This window comes from Microtus ochrogaster, unplaced genomic scaffold (assembly GCF_000317375.1).
Source record: "Microtus ochrogaster isolate Prairie Vole_2 unplaced genomic scaffold, MicOch1.0 UNK2, whole genome shotgun sequence".
Taxonomy (NCBI): Eukaryota; Metazoa; Chordata; class Mammalia; order Rodentia; family Cricetidae; genus Microtus; species Microtus ochrogaster.
The window spans coordinates 18,020,893-18,047,343 of record NW_004949100.1 but is presented as its reverse complement, the minus strand read 5'-3'; the positions used below and the strand labels follow the sequence as shown (position 1 = coordinate 18,047,343).

Here is a 26,451-nt window from a genome sequence, read left to right as displayed (position 1 = left end):
TTTCAACTCCCTATTGCCAAGGCTCTCAGTCTCTAAAATACTCATTCTATCTTCATCTTGGTAAGTGGAACCATTTTCAGAACACAAGAACATCTCACCTCTGTTTGCCAGTTGGATACTTCCAGTTTCCAGACTGCTATCTCTCGGGTTCTCCTTCATCTGCACTGGCTCCCGGTGGGGTATGGGATTAGGACCATCAGGTTTGTTCAAGGTAACTTCTCTGAGATTAACATGAACTGGGAGATATTCATTGACTAAACTCTCTGAAACTAACCTTTTGGGGCTTAAATTAATCTTATCTAGACCAAAGGAAAGGATCCTACCTGGACTGTTAACACTGATGTGAAAATAATCATTGTCCTCTAGTAGCTTTTCAGAGTCGTGCTCTCTTTCTGTTTTAGAGTTTAAACTTCGGCCAGCACTAACTGTTGTAGCCTCAGGTTCACCATTCCCATCAACATATGAAATGTCATTAAGTAAATTAACAAGTGAATCATCCACCTGACTTCCTACTCCTAAAGCACTGCTCTCTCTTTCTTCAGATACAGCACGCGGACACTTTAATGAGTCACTGCCTATGTTAATATTTAATTCAGGGAGTAGGCCAGTATTATGTAATGTAATATGTTCTGTGTGATCTTTAGGGAATTTGGCATAAACTTTTGCCCTCAGAGACTCAGCTTGCAGGTCACTGATGTGTGCTTCATCAGATGGTTCACAGTCCACCAAAATAGCCAAACTACATTCACTTTTCTCTCTAAGTGCTTCTTTTGTTTCACAGGGCCATAGGTTATCCTGGGGTAACAGTTCTTCATCCTGCAGCTTTAATTCTCCTGCCCTCTGTACAGTATTTGAGGCAGCACATTCTTCCCTGTTAGCTACAGGCCAATCCACTTGGAAAACTTCATAAGTAACAGCTGAATGACATTCTTCTGCAGCTGCTCCATACATGGGAGTGTACTGTTCTTCGTCCATGTTCAAGGACTCCGGATCTATAGCACAAATACTGTAAAATTTGCTCTCCCTTGAATTCTTACAATGTTTGTTACCAACACAAAAAAGGCTTTTATTTTGCAACTCTCCAGCAGATACATCTACAGAGTTATTCTTATTAAAACTACTTATTTGAACATTTAGAACTTTTTCTTTGTCTATTAAAGAGTTTTTACAAGTGGCCAGGTAACACTGCAGATGGTCACTTAGACAAGTTTCCTCCTGCTGATCAAAAGGCATGGGCACATGTGAGAAAGGCTGGTCATCTTCAGAACAAGCCTGTCCGTCACTACTCATACACAGTGGGTCACTGACAATCTCAGAATTCTCTTCAATAACAACAGTATCTAAATTCTTATCACCCTCATCTAAATTTTCAGACCCATGAAAGAACTCAAATGTGGAAGAGGAATTAGAATTCAGTGACTGCTTTGATCTATGATCCTGTCCATGCCCAGACCTTGTAAAAACTCTAGTCCACACAGTGACACCAGCGGCTGCTCGGCTGGGTCCATTTTCAACATTGTGAAGCTCCTCACCTTCAAGGGTATCAAATAATGAAGATAAAGTTTTACTTATCTTGTTCTCCGGTTTCTTCTCTTCCACAGATTTTTGTAACAGGCCAATTTTCTCATTGTCACTATCACTACTTAATTCTTTGCTGAAGCAACAGCCCATATCGAAAGTTCAAAAACGCATATCACAATGCTTGTCCTTTTCTGAGCTTCTACAAATACGTCTCACACTAACTTGCTATCATTTCTGAAAAGAAGCCAACACACAGTACCAAAAATAACTCCTTGCACAGCAGTCACATGCTACTGCCACTCAAATCCAAATCCTAATGACAACAGAGCCCCGCCTGGCATTCATCAGACTCCTTGTGCTGAAATCCAAATGGCACATGGAATGTAAAGGTACAGAACATCAGGGGAAACAGAAACATATATGTGCATAAACTTAATTCTAAAAACAACAAATTATTAGCACAGCCAGAAGAAATTTCAAAATTCTGGTCTTTTTTTTCCAAGTATTTCAGTACCTCCTGGATTTTATTTCATAAGACAGTAGTCACCAAAGAATTTCCTTTAAAGAAAACAATACCAGGAACTTAAACACTTACAGTTACTAGTCTGCAGGGGACACAGTGGGTAAGGGTACTTGCTGTGCAAACCTAATAACTTGAGTTCAATGCCCAGATGGAACATCTGACCTGCACATGTTTGCTCTGGAACAGGTGCACTTGCACTCTTACACACACACACACACACACACGCGCGCGCGCGCGCACATGCAATAATGAAAATTTTTTTAAAAAAATTCTACATTTTATAGCTACTTAAAAGTTTAATCTTACTAGGCGTACTGGCATACACCTTTAATCACAGCACTCAGAAGGCAGAGGTAGGAGGACCTTTGTGAGTCTGAGGCCAGCCTGGTCAACAAAGCTACACAGAGAAACCATCTCAAAAAACAAAGAAACAAACAAACAAAAAAAACTCCCTCTCTCCCTCCCTCCCTCCCCCCCTCTGTGTGTGTGTGTGTGTGTGTGTGTGTGTGTGTGTATATATTTAGCATTATATACTGCTAAAAATATTTAACCTGTAAGATACTGCACTAAGAGCAGACGGTTGTTATTTTGTTTCTTTTTTTAGGTTTTTTTTTTGAGACAGGGTTTCCCAGTAGCTATGAAACCAGTCCTGGAACTCACTCTGTAGACCTTGAACTCACAGAGATCCACCTGCCTCTGCCTCTCAAGTGCTGAGAATAAAGGCATGCCCCACCACCGCCCAGCTCAGTTGTCATTTTTAAACAAAAAAAGTATTGGCTATTTTCAGACCATCACGCTTTCTGACTGTGAGCCTACTATTCAGTATGTAGATACGTAGTAATTAAACATTCACTCAGAAACAGTGTCATCAAAAGGCACAGTTTGTTGATGGGTGGGGTGGGGTGCAGGAGGTTAAACCTTGCATAAGTCCAGCAACCACTCTACCACCAAGCTACATCCCAAGACAGTTCCTTTGGTTCAGTTCTCTTATCTTGTTATCTTTAAGTAATTTTAAAGAATTATTTCTGATTGGGCCAGTAGGATGGCTTAGTGAATAAAGACAGTGGCTGCCAAGCCTGACAATTCAAGTTTGACCCCTGAGATCAACACTGCGAAGGGAGAGAACTGACTCCCCCAATTTGTCCTCTGACCTCTATACACACACTATGACGTGTGTACACACATACACAGAAGGAATAATTAAATATAATGAAATGCTTAAGATCATTCTGACATAGTTCAGGCTTTATTGAGTTGTCTAGAGTTTAGTGCCTAAGAAGAATCAAGTTCCCAGGGCTGGAGAGATGGCTCAGAGGTTAAGAGAACTGACTGCTGTTCCAGAGGTCCTGAGTTCAATTCCCAGCAACCACATGATGGCTCACAACCATCTATAATGAGATCTGGTGCCCAGAATAATATATACATAATAAATAAATTAAAAAAAAATCAACTTCCCATATTACAATTAGAAAAGACTTGGCACTTCTCAGAAAAACAAGCACTTCTACTAATATTGCTTGTCCTTACCCATCTCTCTCAAACAGCATCTCTGCTCATTTATGCTGAAATGCAACAGAATCAACAACTGAAAATGGCCCTGAGGCCAAAGTAATTCCACTAGGAACACTGACTGGGGCAACTTGGCTTCAGAAAAGCAGTAGGAGTTAGACCTTGAACTCTTGCTTCTCTCGTGCTAAGATGACAATCATTGGCCACCACACCCAGTTTATACAGTACTAAGGCTCTCTCCTTACACGTGAGGCAAATCTTCTATCAACAGAGTTATATATTCAGTCTATGTCCTTATTCTGTTATTATTTAGAATTTGACTTGCGTACTCTAAAAAATCAATTACATTAGCTAAATTCAGATGAACTGAAAACACTGTCAAGAATACTTGAGAATAAATGTATCTGACACTTCCATTGTGAAAGAGACAAAATCAACACTTAACACATTCAAGGGCACATTGTCAAATGGGTCCTCCTTTGACAAACCTAAACATTTTTCTAATTCTTTTTACAAATACATATTTGGGATAATGCCATATCTGGCAATCTTGACTGTGGCTAGACAATCTGTGATAAATCTAAAAAACGAATTACCTGAGTCAAAGCTGGGATGGAACTTGTTTGAGAAGTGGTTTGCGATATAGGACCATTCATCTGTAAAATTGAAAACATAAAAAATTTCATCATTCTAACATAAAGAAAACATAATTTCAAACCATATTAAGAAGCAAAACCGCCGGGCGGTGGTGGCGCACGCCTTTAATTCCAGCACTTGGGAGGCAGAGGCAGGCGGATCTCTGTGAGTTCGAGACCAGCCTGGTCTACAAGAGCTAGTTCCAGGACAGGCTCCAAAGCCACAGAGAAACCCTGTCTCGAAAAACCAAAAAAAAAAAAAAAAAAAAAAAAAAAAAAAAACAAACAAACCCCCGGGGGGGGGGGGATGCATGTTTTTACATTGCAAAAAAAATTATGAATAATTATATTCAAAAGAAGAGAGAAGCTTTAAAATGAAGTACTAAGTGAAATTTCTGATAGTTTCAACAGGGGTGATTTTAAAAAGCTACTTTTCCCAACACTATTTAGAACTTTAAATATTATTGTTTGACAGGATTAAATTTGTTATTGTTTTGGTTTTTGAGACAAGGTTTCTCTGTGTAGCTCTGGCTATCCTGGAACTCATAGAGATCCATCTACCTGTGCCTCCTGAGTATCCTGGGATTAAAGGTGTGCACCATCACTACTCAGCTAGGATTAAAAGTTTTTAAAAAATTAATTATTTATAAGTCCATTGCATGCAAGTATATGCACTTGGGCGCAGATGCCCTCAGAGGCCACTGGATGGCCTGAAGCTGCAGTTATATTAAGAGGCTATGAGCTACTGGGGGGGAGGGGTGCCAGGAACTCTAAACATTGATCCATCTTTCTAGACCAGGATTAAAATTCAAAGGTAACCAAAACAACAAGTATAATAAAAATCCTAATTAACTTTACTATAATACTGTATTAGTGTGGGTGTTTAGTTTTTAGAGCTATTTTATATATATTTAAATGTTCTGCCTGGATGCCTGGTACCCATGGGGGTCAGAAGAGGGGTCAAGTTCCCTGGAACTGGATTATAGATGGTTGTTGAGTCATGATGTGGATGCTGGGAACCAAACCCAGGTCCCCTGCAAGAGCAACAAGTGCTCTTAATGATGGAGCCATGTCTCCAGCCCACATCTTTTTTCATTATTTTATTTCTTATTATTTGTATGTATGTTAGATGTATGTTTACAACATGTGTCTGAGTGTGTGGGGCGTGGAAGGGGTGCCACAGTGTGCATATGAAGTGAAAGAACCACTTTCACTGCTTCTCTCCTTCCACTGTGGAATATGGGAATCTAATTTAGATTTTCAGGCTTGTGGGACACTGCTTTTACTCATTTACTGGCCCCCGAACTGCATTTTCTTAATACAAAGTTTTAAGTATCTAAAGTTACAGGTGCCTATTGTTTTCTGTATCTAGTGCTGTGGTTCTCAGCATGTGAGTCATGACCCCTTTTGGGTTGCTTATCAGACATCTACATTATGATTCATAACAGTTATGAAGTAGCAACAAAAACATTTCATGGTTGGGGGCCACCACAACATGAGGAACTGTATTAAAGGGTCACAGCTTTATGAAGGTTGAGAACTACTGAACCAGTACTTTTAGTTTCTGTCACTAAATAAAAAAAGTATTTTTTAAAGATGAAAAGGGTTGTCTGAAATATTAGAGCTTGCTATTTGAGGGAACTGCAGAATAAAAACATAGAAAGTAGAATTTTCTTCACTACTTTCTCAACTATACCATAAAACAAGCTTTCCTTTAAAAAACAGGTCACAAAGCCCTCATTCCTGAGGGCATCCAGTTTGTTTCTAGAGACAAGAATGACACACACAGATGCCTAAGTTCCCGCTAACAACATCCTATCATACCACCCTTGTACAAGTGTGCTTCTGTTTTCAGACTTAACAGAGTTTGCTCTGTCTGTCTTTACCGCTAATGCACTGCTAAATAAATTTGTTTCTCTAGGTGTAGGGATCTCAGCCAGAACACTGGGTGAGTAAGAAGTCCTTTTGCCTCTGTACGACTTACTCGATACGCTTGTTCTAAGAGTCAAAGTTCAGTGTAGAGTTCTTTATCAGAAAAAGGAGATGGATGCCTGTGCCCTTGGTCTTCCCTCTTTCCAGCAGCACCTACCAGATGAGAGCTGTCCTTGCCCTCCTGGACTCGCTGTGCCTGCGGTTCAGCCACAACTTTAGCGTCCTGATCAGAAGTCATGGGCTCCACTGGAGAAGTATAATGCCAACCTCAGGACGCTGGAGAATGACAAGGAGTGAAAGGGTCACTTAAGAAGCACCAGTTTTTGTTGTTTTATTTTTGAGATGGTCTAACTCTGTAACCCAAGCAAGCCTGAAACTTACTATATAGTCCAGGTTGCCTCCAACTCACTGGAACCCTTCTGCCTCAGTTTCCCCAATGCTGGGATCCCAAGTGTGAGCCACTATACCCAGTACTTTGACTAATTTTTCTTAAACTACTAACTCTAAAAATACTTCTAAAATATCTGTTCACCCTTCTGGATCCCAAATAGTTTAGAAACAACTGCCCAGAAAATTCATGTTATTCACTGAGGCCTTAGCAAGCTTCTCCTTCAAACCAACCAGGTGAAACTGAAATCAGAAAACTTGGAAACTGTGTGCCAACACAAAAAAGCCCAGGAATTCATCTTAAAATCTAAAATTGAGGGGTTAATATTCAAGGCACACGAGTTCAAGAGTAAAAACCAAATAAACTAATTTCAAAATGGCCAAAGAATATAAGTACCCACCCCCCATCAATGGAGAATGACAAGCATACTTAGACATTCAAATACCTCACTAATCATCAGGGAAAAGCTAATTAAAACCACAAAAAGTACCACCATGCACCTGTTAGGACAGTTCTAAAAAGACAAGCGCTAACAAGTGTCGACATGGGTGTGGAGAACACAGAATGCTACTGGAAGGACTGTGTGGCCATTACTGAAAATGGTAGAGAGGCTTCTCAAAACTTTAAAAATAAAGCTACTACACTACATGATCCAGCAATTCCATTTTTTGGTATCCATCCAAAGGAAAAGCAGTAAGTTCCTCCTGAAGACAGCCTATGCCCACTGCAGTATCACTCACACTAGCCAAGTAAGAGAATCCCCAGCAGATGAAGGAAAAGGGGAAGGAGGGAAGGAGTCTTGCTTGCTGAACATAATGAACAGATAAACCTGGAAGACATCTGGTTAAGGAAAACTAAAGCCAGCACTGGAAGTTGAACACTGTATGATTCACTTACAAATACAATACAATCCTAGTCAAACACACACAGAGAGAAACAGAGAATGGTAGTTTTCAGGGAATGGGAAGGAAAGAGAAGATAGGAAGTCACAGGTCAAAGGGCACAACAATGCAGTGATTGAGGACGATAAGGTTTCCTGATCTAATACAACACAGGGCTGGCAATTCTTGTGCACAGAAGTCTGCTATGAAAGTAGATTTCATATGCTCTTGATGTACACTTAACGTAACATGAGGTGACTGATTATAAGAGCCATTTCACATGTATACCTCAGGTAAGTATATATTAAGAAACTAGAAAACCACGGAATCCACAATTGCTAAAAACAGAAATTATTTTTATGAATCCCAAATTTTTATCTTATAGTTTTTGAATGGTCCCATTGATTTACTTTCATCAACAACAGTTGTGGTCAGGGATGCAGAGCAAAGGCATGAGAATAGTGAGTGTGACCAGTATGATCTACATAGCAAGTTCCAGGCAAGCCAGGGCTACATTAAAGAGTAACTGCAAAGGAAGTGATTTCACTAGAAAGAAACTGGAAACATTTCAGTACAGTTGTACAAACACTAGAGGATTTGGGAAACACTCTCTCATCTAACTTTCAAAAATGACTTAGGAAGAGACAACTTTCATGACTTTTATTGTGAGGATTCCTAAACATTTAGTTCTAAATTGAAGATTAATGCTTCACAAATAAGATAAAGAGTTCAATGTGGGCTAGATACCTTTTCAGTTACTTCTGAAAACAATTACCAGAAGGTCGGGGGGAGAGGGGATACAAAAGTAAGTAACTCGTTTTTGTTTCATTAAATATTCATGCAGAGCCGGGCGATGGTGGCACACGCCTTTAATGCCAGCACTCGGGAGGCAGAGGCAGGAGGATCTCTGTGAGTTCGAGACCAGCCTGGTCTACAGAGCTAGATCCAGGACAGGCTCCAAAGCCACAGAGAAACCCTGTCTCGAAAAACCAAAAAAAAAAAAAAAAAATATTCATGCAGGTTTTTTCACTTATTACTATTTTAAGCTATTAACCATCACAAAGTAATGGGTTTGATCACAACATCTTCACACACCTCATTCCACTTCAACCTCATTCATTCCCCTCTCCCACTACCCCCTCCCATGTCCAGTACCCTACAGCTGGGTCCTCTTTCTTCTCCTAGTATTCCATTTTCCTATTTCCCATCTCCCTAAGATCTCTTCATGTCCTCTCATGATCCTCTTTTTAGTTTATGACTATACACACACACAAACACAGAAGGGACAGGGAAGGGAAGGGATTTTGAATGTAGGTTCCATAGGAGAGAAAGTGGTGATACCAGGTGTCAGATCCTCGAGAATTAAAGTTGTGAGCTGCCACGTGGAGGCTGGGAATTGAACTTGAATCCTCAGGTCAGCCAGTGCTCACAAATCCCTCAGCAATCTCTCCAGCTCCATTATTTGCTTCCTTAGTGAGAGGCATTCTGACGGGGAGGAGATGGAATCTCAAAATGACTATAAGTGCATTACCCAACAGCTAAGGATATTGAAGGTTTTTTTCGCCTCTATAATTTTCTCCCTATTCTCAAACACCTGGTTCTAATTTCTAATACTTTAATTAATGGAATTATTTGATTATCAAAAGCAATTTCAGCCAGGCATTTTAATCCCAAAACTTGGGACATGAGACAGAAAGATCTACAAAGCAAGCTCCAGACCAGCTAGGACTGCATAACAAGATCCTGCCTCAAAAGAGAAAGGGAATTTAAAAAAAAAAAGATTTATTTATTTATTATGTACACAGTGTTTAGATTCCACATGCCTGAAGGCCAGAAGAGGGCATCAGATCTCATTACAGATGGTTGTGAGCCACCATGTGGTTACTGGGAATTGAACTCAGGACCTCAGGAAGAGCAGTCAGTGCTCTGAACCTTTGAGCCATCTCTCCAGCCCCGAGAAATGAAATTTCAAAACAGGTAACAAGCAGCCCCAGGAGAAGGATAGTGTTAGAACATATGTGCTATGAGGCTGGCAGGGGAACACCTGGGCGTACAAAGTTTTAAGAAGGAAATAAGGAAACAGGAGAGGGTTGGGGAGAGGTCAGCCAAAACTAAGGATCTATGAAAAAGCCTTAAGGGAAAACTGATACTTGGTAAACCAGTTTATAAATAAGGGGTTGAACTGAGGTATCCTGCATGGGCAGATAATCTGAATCCCAGAAGCCACAGGTTATTAAATGAAGAGTCCAGCGACTCTACCTTCCCTCTCCCCAGCTACTACTCCCTGCCAAGTAGTTCATCAGGAAGACCTGAGAACACCAATCAGGAGAGGAAACTGCCGCAGTGGCTGACGGCTCACCAGACTAGATAGCCTTATTGCTGAAGACATTAAATGGTCCAGTTGTAGGCCACAGAGAAATCAAACTGGAACTGAGATATATAAAAAAAAAAAAAAGCTACCTCACTGGGGAGGCAGATCTCTGTGAGTTTGAGACCAGCCTGGTCTACAAGAGATAGTTCCAGGACAGGCTCCAAAGCTACAGAGAAACCCTGTCTCGAAAAACCAAAAACCTTCCTCCCTGAAGGCTAGCCTTCACAGTGCCAGAACAGGCTATGCAGGCTTCTGGGGGAGAATTATCACCAAGCCTTACTTTGAGGTGAGTCCTGCATGGTATATTATCAAAGAGTTAGGCAGGGTGTGTCCCACAAGCACGAAAGAGGTACATCTGCTACGGGAGTAACCAATTTCATTCTGGCTGATACTGAGACCCACTCCTCTGGGTGGGGGAGTAGGTATTCACTTCTGGTCTCATTAACTCTGGTCAAAAGCCGGGACCATGGAAGCCATAGGCCCTGGTGAAGAACTACTGCTATTTCAATAGAGACATGATATGCCCAACAATTTGCCTTCTAAATAATTAGGCTTGTGTCCAAGAGCTGTCAACTTGTGGCTTGAGAAACTTCTGCTGCAGTGGCAGCTATAACTGCTGCACACTCAGCCATAAATGGGACAACTACAATCACCTACCCCAAAGCTGTAAGAACCAAAATAAAATGCTTTCGAATGTTCTCTGTTGGGCATGACACAGCCACTACACTTTTGAGCCCACAACAGCTATGACTATGGTACAAGATTGGGACCACCAACCTGCCACAGCAGGGGAGCTCATGAGGCCCATGACCCCCTAAGGATTATAGCTCAGGCTGGCTTTGACCCTGCTACATAGTCAAATGACTAAACTTTTGACTCTACTGCCTCTCCATTTTATGCTGTGCTAGGAGTTGAACCCAGGACCTTGAGCATGCTAGACAGGTATTCTGTCACCTTAGCTACAACCCCAGCCCTAAACATAAGCATTATAAAAGTTATGTATGTAGATTATTCTGAATCACCTGAGCAAGGAAAAACTACTTAGCACTCCTCCATCCACCATCCCCAAAACCTAGTAAAGGTGGAGGGAGGGCAGCTCTGTTTTAAGTGTGTGGGTATGTATGCACATGGAGGCCAGAGGAGAATATCAAGTGCCTTGCTGTATCACTCTTTGTCTTACATCCTTGAGACAGCCTCTCCAAAATTTGGAGGCCGAATGACAGCTGACCCTAGTCTCTAGCACCTCTTGTCTCTAGCACCCACAATGCTGGAGTTACAGATGTCCACTGTTTTATGAGTACCTAAGACTTATTCAGGTCCTCATGTTTGTGCAGCAAGTGTTACTGAACCATCTCCCCAGGCCAATGAGGTCCATTTTGAAGGGCAGATTTTAGGTATATAAAACACTACAGGTCTGAGTTTTAGAGAATGTGGTGAGTAGAAGCTGTGTCTTGAGTTGTAGTGAATGACAAGAGTCAAGAGTAACAAGGAACACTTTCAAAGAATTAGAGTAAAAAAGGAAGCCCAAGGGGGAGTGATGGGACAGCTGAAGTGTGCAAAGGCAGAAGGATGCAAAAGGAATCAGCACAGCATCCAGTGTGCAATCAGGCAAGGTAGTCCCATCTAAACCTGATAACCTCAGCCTGAGAGCAGGGAATGGATCAACCTCTGGAGACCCTGTCTACAGCTCTGCTGCTGCAGGAGCTCAATCCTGAAGCCCTAGACTATGGCTGTATCTTATAAAGCACACAAGTTCACCTGTATAGATCTCAGTGCTGTTTGTTTCCCTCATTTCCAAAGCACTTGAGAGTAAGTCTCAGAGTACAGTTTGGGGGCCTGGGAGAGGAGGGGAGAACCTGCCCAGCTCACAGGCTCTAGAGCTAAGTGTGGCCACCAGGGGCTCCTGGCACATAAATGAGAAGCTACTAAAGTGAACACTGAAGCAACAGCTGCTTGACACCGTCTAGCATGTGCTCGGTATCAACATAAACTGTAGAGTCTCCAAGTTTAACTGACACCACCCACCATGAGAATCCAATTTTGGAGAACCCAGAGAAAAACTACTCCTACAGGCCTTTTGGCTTTTCTTTCCTTTTTACTATACTTTGAATAGTATTTTAACTTTTAGAGCTACTTTTCCCACTTTCTTATATTTATCAAATCCTTTATTTTCATTGCTGTGCTAACTTAAAAACTCTTCCTTCCTCCTTTATTTATTTTAGTTATGCTTCCTAAGGTCCCTCTCTATTTACTTTCCTCACCTTTAACTGAAACCACTTTAATATCACAGCATATGCATACATTATTGTTGTCACTTTCTGTTCCACAGGCATTATGGGCTTTAATTGACTTTAACTGTGTTTCTGTACCTTGTTCAGTTTGGTTTTTGCTGTTACAGTACTTTATTTTCTTCTCTGAATGGTACTGAGGATTGAGTAGGCTGCTTGAAGTTGGGATGATGGTTCAGTCAACAAGGTATTTAGTACTGAGTATGATTTCAGATCCCCAGCATCCACATAAAAAGTTAGGTGCAGGGGTTGGAGAGATGGCTCAGTGGTCAAGAGCACTGACTGCTCTCCCAAAGGACCTGGGTTCAATTCCAAACACCCACATGGCAGCTCACAACTGTCTGAAGATCCAGTTGCAGGGAATCTGACACTTTCACACCAATGCACATAAAATAAAGTTAAATAAACCATAAAAAATATTTTTTAAAAAAAACAACCAAAACACAATACTTTTTAAAAAAGTCAGGTGCAGTCCCACCATTGGGGAGGCAGCAACAGGAAGAAGATCTGCCTGAGGCTTGCTGTCTAGCTACTCTAGTCTAACATTGAAACTCGGGTTCAATCAGAGATTCTGTCTCAAAAAAAAAAAAGTTGATAAGACACTTAATGTTGACCTTTGGCTTCCACACATACATATAAATGTGCACATATGCACACTTATGTGTATGTACACAAATACACACCACATAACGCATACATACACAAGCAAAGAGGAAGTTGCTCAGAAGACAAAAGGGACTAGAGATGTAGGGTTAGATTCCCAGCACTCCAAAAACTAGGTGTGGTGCTATCACCCTTTCATACAACTCAGAAGAGGAGGCAGAAGGATTTGGAGTTCAAGGTCATCCTCAGCTGTTTGGGGCCAAATGAGTATGTGAGACTCAACATTAAAAAAAAAAGTTACGGGGCCATTAACATCAAGCAGGTTGATTTTTTTTCCCTCACAGAAATTCCTTATGAGATGAACCTGGAATATTTTACTATGAAAATAAAGAATCTATTCAAGATAAATGGGGTCACACTTCAAGAACACTAAAGACATAGCAGAAGTGGTCTTGACTGTATATAAAATATGGTATATAAAAATCCCTGAAGGTTAAACATATCACCTCTATAGAGCTTGCCTCTGGTGTCTGCTAGGGTACCAGTTCATTACCCTAAATATTAGTAAGGGAAATCATGCACTTCACCTCCCCTAGATGAATCACATTTCATGACAAAACAGTTACCAAAGGAAGAAAAGCCTTAGTTAATGGAGAACGAGTTATTTTAAATGAAAATATTCAAAATTTAGTGTTGGGCACAGTGACATCAGGACTGTAATTTCAGCATTCAGGAGTCTGAGGCCAGAAGACCGAACTCCAAGTCAGCCCAGACAAATGACATGAGCCAGACTAGAAAACAAACAAAAACCCACCAACAATGGAGACATCTCACAGGAGGAGAAGGGTGGATAAATTTTTTGACTGCATAACTGATGAAAATTTTATAAATGGCAAATAAAATACTGACTGGGGCTATTTTTCAGTCTTGTCATAGGAACTTCAGGCATTATTTTCTTGATGGACAATAGTACCATCTATGAAACACTTTTGTAGAAATAAGACAAAACCATGATATTTAATCAAATTTCTAGATGACTCCCTATTTAAAGAGAATACTGAAGAAATTCATATCAAATAAGCAAAGCCATCAGCTAAATCCAAAATGTGGAACAAGAAAATGACCTCATTTCTATAAAAATACAACACATTTATTTTATAAGGGGAGAAAAATATACAAATTACAGAAACTTCCACCAAAATAATCTAGTGTAATGTGAAAACTGTTGAGATTTTGAGTCAAACTGAATTTAAAATTTCATCTTGGATATAGGAAAAAAAACTGCACAGATAAAAAGGATACTACAGAATGGTAGTGATTTTAGTGAATTCAATCAAGAGGTTCCAGTTCTGTCTATTTAAAATGGCCCTGCCTATAAGAGACATAAAACAAAATCTTTTATTCATTGATTATGGTGAAACTACTCCAACAGACATAGTTACTTAGAAGGCCAAGTTGGGAGTGTAACCTGAGGGGTTCAAGACCAACCTTGACTATAGTCAAAGACTTATCCTATAATAAATAAACAGATTGTGGAACAAAATACACATATACATCTATATTGCAGTTCGAATGTAAAAAGTTCCCCCATAGACTAATGTATTTATAAATACTTGGTCCCAAGCAAGTGGTACGGTTTTGAAAGGTTATGCAACCTCAGGAGGTGGAGTCATGCTAGAGGAAATGAGTCACTGGGAGCAGGTCTTGGGATTTTATAGCTCAGCCCCATTTACTGTACCCTCTCTGCTTCCTAATCTAGGATGCTTATGACTGGTCTACCTCCTGATACTACTACTGTGCCTTTCTAACCAACAATTTATGGCCTCAAGCTCTAAGCCAGAAAATCTTCCCTTCCTTTACTTGTTAGGCAGTTTGTTACAGAAATTGGCAAAGTTACAGAATCTGAATTTTGTTTTTTAAATATACTAGTAAAGTTTAAAGGGGGGGGGAACAAAACCACAGGATGGCAGCAGATGAAACCCACTAGACAAGTCAGCTGAGTGAGGATCCTAATACTGTCCTTTTATCTTTATGTATTTAAATCTAAAAAGAAATAAGCACACACGTATAACTTGAATGTATTACTGATACTCACTTAAAACAGCATGTTTATTTATGCTTAAAATGTGTCCTGATGAAATAAAACACATAAACCATTTTATGAACAATGATTGTATTGGCTTTAGCCATAAAAGGAAATAAGACATTTAACTACAGAAAAGCAGAAACTAGTACAATCAATTGCATCTTTTGAAGAATTGATAAAACCTACAAAATAAAAGGGAAAAAAGCACCATATAAAACGATAGGCAATAAAATTCTATTTTTTAAATTAACATTTTTTTAATTATTTAAAAAACAAAGAAACTAGAAAGAAACCAAGAGATTAACAATGTATGATTGAAGTTATACTTCTTATATACTGCAGAGAAATGAACACTGTAGCAAGGATACAACGGTACAACTCAGCCCACTGATGCTTTCTTCAGTATCACTAAAAAACAAATGGCCAACCGCAGTGCTGGCCAAGTACTCAACTCTACCATCAGTATTTATACAATGACTTTAAGTATGAAGTTTACTAAGGTCTCTTCTCAGTCTCATGACTGGGACCAATAAGTTCAGGGTTAGAACACAAGGGTAAAGACAAAATTCTACTATACGGGCAGTTACTCAAAGAATTCCAACTTTTAGAATAAAAAGTAAAGTTAAATGAGGGGCCAATGAGACAGCTCAGAGTAGCACTTGAGCACAGACTCGGACTTGCGCTTGATTCTGGAATCTCACAGGGTGACAGAAAAGAAAGCACTCCAGAGGGCTGTCTTCACTTTGAATGCACCCTGACATGGGTGGGGGCCTGGGCCTGTGGACTCATGTGTGCATGTGCACACACAAACACAAACATATATATATGTACACACATAAAAATAAATTTTGCAAGTTAGAAGGAAACAGTAATGAATATTCTAGAGTAAACAAATTTCCCTGAATAAGAAAAATAAGCCTTCAGACCTGTTTTAGGTACTGTTTGAATCTGAATCCTTCAGGAAATCAATTTTAAAAGTCAAATTGTTCTTAGACTTTGACCTCTTTGAAACTAAATAAATTTGGGGTGGATGGGATTGTCAAAGCAGCTAATGAGTTACTAAAACACACCTGCAGGATTTTGGGGCTAGAAAAAGGCTCTTAGTGACATTCACTTTCTATTTCAAGAGCTGTAAGAAAGTGAGACAGGATAGGAACTGGAATGTCTCATTCATTTGTTCCATGCTGCTAGATCCCATTCTTTCACAGCTGTTAGCAGCACTCTGACATCTAGGAAATATGCATTTTAGCTTTATACACACAAAAGTAATTGTGGACTCCTCAGGGGCAGCAACTGTTTTTGTTTACCTCATACAGATTACAAACAGAATTCATCTTCAGTAGTGGAAGTATTTACAGATCTAAGGACTACTATCTCCAGGAAGGCTGCAACACTAGCTTTTTTCAGACTTAGCCTCTTCAACGAGTATTCTAATAGTAAATGTGCCACTCAAAGGTACTGGCAGATAAGAGTAATGAATTCAATCTCAGTTCACTCCTTATTTGGTTGTACATCTACACTGGCACCCAGTACTGGCACACTCCTAAGCAGATGCCACCAGCAAACTGATTATTTTAAATTTCGTTATGCATACACACCTGTGCTTCTACTGAAAACGTCAATGTTGGGAAAATTGTGATTTTTATTTATTTTTGCCTGCATGTATGCCTGTGTGAGGGTGACAGATTCCTTGGAACTGAAGACAGTTGTGAGCTGCCATATGGGTGCAGGGAACTGAACCCAGATGCTTTGGAAGGGCAGCCAGTGCTCTTAACTGCAGAGCCATCTCTCTAGCTAAGAAGGGTTTGATTCCTCCCCAACCCTCAAAGACAAGATTTCTCTGTATAGTCCTGGCTATTCTAGAACTTGCTCTGTAGACCAGGATAGTCTCAAATTCAGAGATCCACCTGCCTCTTCCTCCCGAGTGATCCACCTTTATGGGTGTGTTTTATTGTTTTGTTTTTTATAGTTTGAGTTGTTTTTGCTGTTGATAAAATTAGACAGGGTTAATAAAACCAGACACAAGATACAACAATTTATTAGCAAAATCTGACTGGAAAGGTATCTATTCACAAGAAATATATCAAAATTTTACTTTTAAATGTTACAGCAATAAAAAATCTAATTTAGAATTTATGTATTAATCATAAATTATGTTTAATAGTTACAACTGCTTTTATATCACACTAGCTGTCAGGTCAGAGAAACCCGGGACCAGTCTCACTCAGTACCTCCGGCTCCTCCCAGCACTTACCATCCTGCCACCTAGCCTAAACCTCTCCAGCCCAGAGGCTGGGCTTTCGTTTTCCCAGCTTCTAAGTGCTATATACTCAGTCATTTTGGTTACATGCCCTTTGGGGCTCTTGGCCTCTAGGTTCATGGCTCCTCTCTTGATCCACTTGGTCTCTCTTCTCTTCCTCTCTCACCCTACTCCCCATGGCTTGGTTCAGTCTGACTGTTCTCTCCTTTCTATCTACAATAAAACCCTTCTCATCAACTATACCCAGAAAGAGTCATGCCCTCGTTTTCATTCACAAACTTCTACAGAGGACACTTAAATGGAAACATTTTTAGCTGGCATTCTTATTAATATAAAACAAAACAAACAAACAAACCTGAGAGTTTAGGTCATCTCATTAGGTAAGGCTCCACTATGGAAGATGTTATTTTACTCATTAATATTCTGACAAACTTCAAATCACCACTCCAGTATTGTTTATAAGGAAAAACAACATGAAAGATTCCTATCTTTCATTTTGCATGTGGCTGTAATGGAATTTAAATGGCCTTGGAATTTTACTTCCAAAAAGTTGCAGCATGCAGTCAATCACAGCCTGGCAAAATGCAGACCTTCTTGCACTTATCCTGTACTGGTCCTTTTCCACTAAACATGAGAAGTTGTTTCTATAAACTCTTCACACAATTTCACACAACTAAAAGCCAAGCAGAAAAGGAGACAACCACATTAGGATTATTGTCCTAAAATGCAGACTTGGTTGATTTATGTATATCTTCCTTTGCCACTAAGGAAACTCAGGAAAATCAGAAAAAGCTATAGTAGTTACTTGGAGTCTCTGCAGGGTTCAAGACAACAAACATAATTATTTTAACTAACTTAAACTGGGAGAGCATAAGACAAAAAAAGGTTTCAATGGAAACGTTAAAGAAATCCTTATGAAAAGTTAGCCATCTAACTAATATATATTGGGGGAATCTAGGCTTAATGTCCCAAGACTTTCAAAGTCTCACCTAACAGTCAGTATGCCATCATTTTCTTGACTAATTCAACTGTGCCTGGCTGGCTTATCTGTGCTTTCTTCCATCCCTGCATAGATGTCTGCTGCTCGGTCCTGTTCATTTGTTGTCAAGCTACTGCAATTCAATTTGTGTGTCTCTGCTTACTCAAGACATCTCTTTATAGAAGATGTGCATAAGGTGATGCATACCTGTCATCTAGCTCTTAGGAGGTGGAGATAGGAATATCCCAAGTTAGAGGATAGTTTGGACTACATACATGGCTAGACCATGTCTCAAACAAAACAAAGTGCATAGAGAATCCAAAGAAAGATAAGAATAATTTTGCAACAATTCAGATGTACTGAAATTATCCTGACAAAAAGCAGGGCGGCCTAGTTCCAATCTTTTCTATTGTTTGCGCCCTAGAAACTGCATCCATGTACTCCCTCCTCTCTCGGCAGTTTGCTAACTTTTGAGACTACTGACACTCCCCATACAAATCTTCACCCATCTACATTTGAAAGAAAATTTGTTTCATGGAATTCAGAACCAGTGGCCCAACACAGAAGACCTTCAAGATCCAGATATCCTCTTAAGAAATCTATCATGGAAGCCAGGCGATGGTGGCGCACGCCTTTAATCCCAGCACTGGGGAGGCAGAGGCAGGCGGATCTCTGTGAGTTCAAGACCAGCCTGGTCTACAGAGCTAATTCCAGGACAGGCTCCAAAGCCACAGAGAAACCCTGTCTCGAAAAAAAAATCTATCATGGAGAACTCATCATTTAATTGTTGAACGGGAAAAAAATTTCTATTCATTTCACCTTTGTCTTCAAAGACTGCACATCATATCCTATTACCCATTCAAATATAGATTTCTGCCCCTTATGGGGGATACAATTTCTCAAACATGTGTCTGCACTCTATATAACACATTAAGTGATTAGTTTAAAAAACAAAAAACATCCAGGCAGTGGTTGCACATGCCTTTAATTCCAGGAGAGGCAAGTGATAGTGAGTTCAAGGTCCACAGAGTAAGTTCCAGGACAGCCAAGCCAGGAAACCCTGGCTGAAAAAAACCAAAACAATAAATGAATGAATGAATGAATGCAAGAAAACAGTATTTACTTCTTTATCCTAAGGAAAGCTAATTGCTCTAAAAACTAAAATGATCCCGTTTCCTAGACTATTCAATCAAAACCTCACTTTGGGGAAAAAAGATAACTTCTAATCTGTATTAATCAGCCAATAAATGCAATAGCAAGAGTAGCTGTAATGTGTAATGAAGGGCAGTGAAACCCAGCAGGCAATGCATGTCTAGAGGGCAACATTTGCTGATGACAAAGCAGGGGACAGTTACAGAATGGCAACTGCTCTTGTTCAAAGCCCTAACCTACAGCCCTTACTATATTTCCTCAAGTCTTGTTACACAAACATTCAAGTCACTTTCCTTAAAAACTAAAAGCCAAAGAATGAGCTGAGGGTGAGGCTGCAGTTCCAGTTTTGGTTGGGAGGTGGGAGCAGGAGGATTACTTTGAGCCCTAGTGTTGAAGGCCACCCTGGATAACAAAACAAGACTGTACCTCACAACTGAATAAGAGAAATGAATAAACAAATAACTTATTTAACAGCATTATAAATGCTGATAAACCATCTTATGATATATAAAATACAACCTTCTTTCTCAAATTTAATATTTTTGTGTATACATAAAATATGTAGCCAGGCAATGGTGGCACACGCCTTAAATCCCAGCACTCAGGAGGCAGAGGCAGGCTGATCTCTGTGAGTTTGAGGCCAGCCTGGTCTACAGAGTGAGTTCCAGGACTACTAGAAACTCTGCCTTAAAAATAAATAAATAAATAAATAAATAAATAAATAAATAAGGGGCTGGAGAGATGGCTCAGCGGTTGAGAGCAATGCCTGCTCTTCCAAAGGTCCTAAGTTCAATTCCCAGCAACCACATGGTGGATCACAACCATCTGTAATGAGGTCTGGTGCCCTCTCCTGCCCTGCAGGCATACACACAGACAGAACATTGTCTACATAATAAATAAATATTAAAAAAATCTCTTCTATTTAAAAAATAATAATAAATAAGTGCATACAAATAATAAAAGTATATAAATAAAATATGGTTTCTATGTTTAATATTTTAGTAAAAGAAAACTAGTTCCTAGCAATTATAATCCCATATTGCTTCTGAAAAAAAAAATCACACCTCATAAATGAAGACAAGATGCCTAAAAATAGCCTGGATATGACAGCTTTTAGAAAAAGAAAGAAAAACACGAAAATGAATGGGGTTTTGTTCCCAGAAGTTACTACATTAAAAAGGTTTTGCAAAAAAGCCAAACCCCAACTTAAGGTTCAATGGCTCTATGTACTAGTTCCCTACCTATGATCTGGATCCCATTTCCTGTCTTTCCTCATCTTCAACATTTCCCCTGTAAACTGTTTCAAAAAAGCCTGGGGCTAGAGAGATGGCTCAATCGTTATGAGCACTTGCAGAGGACCTGGGTTTAGTTTTCAGCACTCACATAGCAGCTCATAAGTTCCAGATCTTTTAGCCTCCAAGGGCACCAGGCACACATTCAGTGCACAGACATATGCTCAGGAAAAAAACACTCATACATAGAAAAATAAGTCACCTTTTATAAAAAATAATCCAATATTGACTCAAAAGACAAAAAAACTTTGACATGAGGAGGAGAAGCCAACCCAGACTGGATGACCTCATGACCTTGCTCCTGGGAGCCAGTCTAGGGACTCTTTTCCAGACGCGTGCTTTCCACAACCTGCTCGTCTCCAGCCTCACCAGCGTTTAACAGTCTCCCCACTGTAACGCTGGATGGATCTCTCAGCAGCACAGCACAGCCCAACTGTGAGGCTGCTGCTCTGCCTTCTCCCCTCTGGCACGGTGCTTCTGCAGCTACTCTTTCTCAACCACCCTGAAATGTTCTTCCTGTGTGCTAAGCAGAGTAAGAAGGTCTGTATCCCATGCAATTGAAAGGAACTGCAAAAAACAAATAGGTAATTTCAAAAATTAATGTGTGCATACTTAAAACTTATATGTATTTCTTCTTTTGATACTCGCCATAGATCCGGTCCCTCTATCAATGTTCTTTCTCACATAGGCCAGAATACATCATTTATTTTGTCACTGGTTCTTTAAAGCATATCTACTACATGAAAACAACCTAAATACAAAATGTTTATAGAAGGATTATTCTACAGTGTGTGTGTCTCTGTGCATATACATACACAACCTTTCGTGTCACCCTCAGAAACAATTCAGAAGCCACTTCACTCAAGACAGGGATTGGAACCTGCCAAGCAGGTCAGGCTGACTAGGCAGTGAACCTACTCTGTTCTCCTGTCTCTGCCTCCCCAAAGCTGGGCTTACTAGTACAGCACCATCCAGCTTTTCTTTTTCTATATATTTACTTTACCTTGTACGTGATAATGTTTTGCCGGTATATATATATATATGTGTACCAAGTACATGCCTAGTAATCTCCCTGGAACTGGTCTTACGCATGGTTGTGTGGATGCTGGGAACAGAAACCAGGTTTTCTTCTGCAAGAGCAACAAATGCTCTTAACTGCTAAGCCAACTCTTCTCCAGTTCCCAACTTTTCTTTATGAACGCTACTTCCCCCGACCCACCATTACAAACATTTATCATTTCTTAGTGAATAAAAACACTCAAAATTCTTCTCTTGGCTTTTTGATTTCCAAGACAAAGTATTCGTTTACAGTAAGTAAATTATGTAACTGCACTAGCATAAGGATCGATGTGAAAGCAGGTAACTCAGCTGGGAGAAAAGCACCTGCCAAAGAAAAGTACCAGCCACAGTGCAGAGCATTCTGCAGGTGCCTAAGGTTTCGCAGGAAGAGTGCCGAATCTGGGGAATGCCACCGGGAACTATGTTGCTCTGGAACTCTCTGCTTCTCCTTGTGTTCACTTTTCACAAGGCCAGTTCACAACCATATGCTAAATTTCAAGGCAGCTATCTAGTCAAGACACAGTGAAATTGTTATGATCTAACAGATTCCTATATATTAATTGTTTAAAGTCATTAGCCCCATGGCCCTTTTAAAACATAAAAATAGATAATCCCTATTTCAAGTACATGCAAACCACTGCCAATCAAAACCTTGCAAATAAGCCGGGTGTTGTGGTGCAACCAGAGGCAGATGGACCTCTATGAGTTTGAGAAGCCTTGTCTTAAAAAACAAAAAAGGCCTGCAAATTAACTGCTATTATCTCTTCTCAAATAAGGCTCATTCCTACATTCCATGTCACTAAATCTTCAGAAAGCCGTATCTGTGAAATAAATTACTACTCTAACTTCTTAAGTTTTTCTACACCTAGGATTTCACCAGGCAAGCTGGCCTTCCTTAAGCATGGGCCTCCTCAGTTCATTTCAAACTCTCTAGTCTGTCCTCCGGATGAAGTAGAAATAAACATAGCTATTTGGGTTTTACTTTTCTTCCTCCCAACAAGGTCTGTGTTTTGTTATTTTATAGTAGCCCTTTCTACCCTGGAATATAGCACAAATTATGGTCGTCCCACCAACTCCAAAATTTTGTCACAGGGAAAGGCACTGCCTGTGCCTGCCTGGCTTTCTTGCTCACCATGGTGCTCCTAACACAGTACCTACTAAAGCAGAATCCCATTAAGTGTGTGTCTAATAACTCTTTTTTGTGACAATAAATGTGAGAAGAATTGCCTAGCAATTTAGATAGAAAGCACAAGAAATGAGATGATTCCAAGTAAAACCTTCATTCCAAATGATGGGTTACACACAAAAGATGGTATTTCTAAGTTAGGATAAAATTACCCTGAGTAAATTTTCAATTTCATTTTAGTCTCTAGATTTAGTATGTGTACATACAAGAATGCACTTGAGATCTGAGAGTTTACATATAAAATTAAAGACATTAAAAATTAATTTAATATTAAAACGACAAATCACTAAGAAGTGTCTGAATGGCAAACACATACTATGTAAATTATTTGTATGGAAGAGGCAGGTAAAAACAATGCTTTAGAAATCTTCTCCAAACTTAATGAACTCTCTCACTGGAAAACATTTAATATAAATGTCCAATACCTAAGCCAGAAACCTGCAAATACATTTTAGCTTTTTCTTAAATAAGCTTCATTTCTACATTCCAATTGTCACTAAACTCTTCAGAAAAATCATCATCTGTGAACCAAATATACCACTCCAAATTCTTAGAACTCCTTCAGAGTGAACAAAGGCTAAAAAGTCTGACTAGGAGTTGTGCTCCAAGGAGGCATGATGAGCACCAACTGGGAACTGGACTCCATCCCTACCAGGAACAACCTCACTCACCTGGGTTTTCTCATCAACAGCAATGTGAAGACATCTTAGAACATAGAGGCACACAACTTGCTTTAGGACACCTAGTCATGACTATTCCTGGAGAAACAACAGCTAGACTCAAAACTTCTGAAGCATCAAACTGTTCACAAAGTCACAGCATCAAACTGGTCTTCAAGTATCAAGCATTACAACTGCAGACACTTTAAAGTTTTACAACTGCAGACACTTTAAAGTTTCCCAAAGTAACAGTGTAAATGGTACTATTAAAACATAATGGATATTCTTTCTCTGCAGAATAGCCAATGTATAGAAGTGATACAACATTTAAAAAAAAAAAAACTGAAGTTCGAAAATAAACTCAGAATCAAATCTCATTTTGGCTTAGTACTTTAAAAGATCTGAAAGTGGGTTATAACTCAGGGCATTTAGGATTACACTCCCTTTCCAGTGGATAATATAGTTCACATAGTAAGTTTTAAGCACGCAGAGAATCCATACCAGTATTAATAATTCTAATTAGCTGTAAGGGTGTGGCTCAGAGGCAGAGTACTTGCCTACCACATGAGAGGACCTGAGCTCAACCTTTAGGACCACAAGTCAGTTTTGTTTGTTGAGAGAGAGAGAGAGAGAGAGAGAGAGAGAGAGAGAGAGAGAGAGAGAGAGAGAGAGAGAGAGAGAAGCTTGGTAAAACTGCTCACCAACACTGATGTTTAGCTACTTTTTAGTAAGTTAAATGAACTTATTCAGTACTATTCAGTGGTATATACCTCCAGTTTTAATGATAACATTAAACATTCTCGTTAGAGCTGATCTTGTTACTTTGAACACACCAGCCTTGAAGGTGAAATCCTTCCAACTGTTCTTCCTGAGACCTAGGATTACAGAGGGGAACTACTCCATCTAGAGCCTGCATGTCTGATGTAAGCCCAGATACACATTATGTGTCTTTTGGATCCACGGTACTGCACAACACTAGCTCTTTGCAAGAGGGAGTATTGTCATCATGGGTTGAAAGTATGAAACTAGAAAACAAGATCGTTTCCTGTCCTTCCTGAACTAGATAACACAAAGTAAACTGTCTTGTGGCCTTTAAACAGTCCCAAACTATAAAACAGGTGTTTTGAAGAATGCAAATATATCAATAGCTGTCTTCTGAATTATAAGACAAGTACATTGTTCTGAGTGTGAGCTGTTGCAAGTATTCAACTCTTTAATTTTGTGGGGAAACTACTGTTAAACTGAGATAAAGATACATACCAGTTGTTTTGCTTGAACACAGCAAACTAGACTACAGCAAAGCTTTTCACAAATAAATAGATAAATAAATACATACATAAAAATTTTAAAAAATCTCCTGCCCTCTGAGTCTCTTTTTGGGCCATGGATGTTGGACATAGTGGTACACATCTTTAATTACAGCACTAGGGAGGCAGAAGCAGGGGCATCTCTGTGAGCTCAAGGCCAGCCAAGAGATACAGAGTGAAACTGCAGGCAAATCTCTGAATTCGAGGTCAGCCTGGTCTACAGAGTGAGTTCCAGGACAGCCAGGGATACACAGAGAAACCCTGTCTTGAAAAACCAAAATCAGACAAACAAGCAAACAACAATTTACACACACAAATACAAGACGTGACAATGGACCTTTGAGCCCATAGATAGATAGGCTCCTATGTTAGTACCAAGGATACTAAAATGGACATCTGTATGAATGCTTTAGTAAGAAAATCATGTAACTTTAGTTACTTTAATTACTCTTTCTTAAAGGTGAATTATAACCGTCTATCTATATTATACAGATTGGAGGGTTCTAATTACAAAATCTATTACTACCTCCCTATCTGAATCAAGGTTTCTGGTTCTAAAATGACAAAATCCTTGATTTTCCTTGAATACAGTCATGTACTACATAACATTTAAGACAAGGATAATGCAAACATAATGGTGGCCCTATACATTACAATGGAGCTTAAAATGTGGGGCAGGGAATGGGGGCTGGAGAAATAACTCACTTGAGTAAGAGTACTTGATGCTAATTGATCCCCATAATCTCATAGGGAGTGGCATTACTGGGAGGTGTGGCTTTGTTGGAGTGGGTATGGCCATGTTGGAGGAAGTGTGTCACTGTAGAGCAGGCTTTAAGGTTTCCTATGCTCAGGATACCATCCAGTGTCTCAAGTTGACTTCCTGTTACCTGCAAGTCATAGGCCTCTCAGCTATTTACTCCAGCACCATATCTGCCTACATGCTGTCATGCTCCCCATCATGATACTGGACTGAACCTCTAAAACTGGAAATGAGCATTGGATTTTTTGTTGTTGTTGTTTTGTTTTTTGTTTAGAGTTGCCATGGTCATGGTGTCTCTTCACAGCAATAAAAACCCTAGGACAATGCTCTTGCAAAAGCCTGGAGTTTGATTCCTAGAACACATATCAAGAGACTCACAACTGTCTGTTAACTCCAGCTCCAAGGGATCTGACATGCTCTCTCTGGCTTCTATGGGCACCTGCACTCACATGTACAAACCCTCCCACCACCCCACCCCTGACACACAATAGGTAAATAAAAATAAGAATTCCAACTGCCTACTACTGCTGTAGCTGTTGCAACATATCTAATATCTAGTTGCAACATATTACTCACCATTGTAGCAATGCTGATAGAAACAAACCTACTGCGCTGCCAAGGTATGTAAAAACACATGCAATAATGTACAGATAATACTCAATAATAACCATAAATGACCCTTATTAGTTTATTTATTTATTATGTTAAACTTATTGTTTGGGTATACCATTTATTAAAAAATATTCCTATAAAACAGCATGCCATATTGTGTGGGCGGCATTATTATAAATCTCTCCGCGTAAACCTTGACTACATCAAAAGGCTATGTGAAGTGACTAGCCTATCCTGTCTGTTTGTGTTAAGCATTCTAAGGTATTCAATATTTTCCCAATAATTAAATGGCCTAACTGCATTTCAAAATCTATCCCCATCATAAGCAACAAATAACATTACTTTGACCTTTTTTTTTTTTTTTTTTTTTTTGGTTTTTCGAGACAGGAGCTTCAAGAATCTGTTTTAAGGCCGGGCGGTGGTCGCGCATGCCTTTAATCCCAGCACT

At 39.7% G+C, this 26,451-nt stretch overlaps 1 protein-coding gene across 1 annotated transcript in view; it reads right to left on the bottom strand.

Moving 5' to 3' along the window:
• Positions 1–26,451, bottom strand: part of Larp4b (La ribonucleoprotein domain family member 4B) — a 75,976-nt gene that overhangs the window by 40,284 nt on the left and 9,241 nt on the right. Inside the window, exons 2-3 of the mRNA XM_005365406.3 lie at positions 6,278–6,396; positions 4,150–4,209 (exon numbers count right to left, since the gene is read on the bottom strand). Of these exons, the coding sequence (XP_005365463.1) occupies positions 4,150–4,209; positions 6,278–6,358 (141 nt within the window). The 5' untranslated portion in view covers positions 6,359–6,396. The remainder of the gene's footprint in view (positions 1–4,149; positions 4,210–6,277; positions 6,397–26,451) is intronic.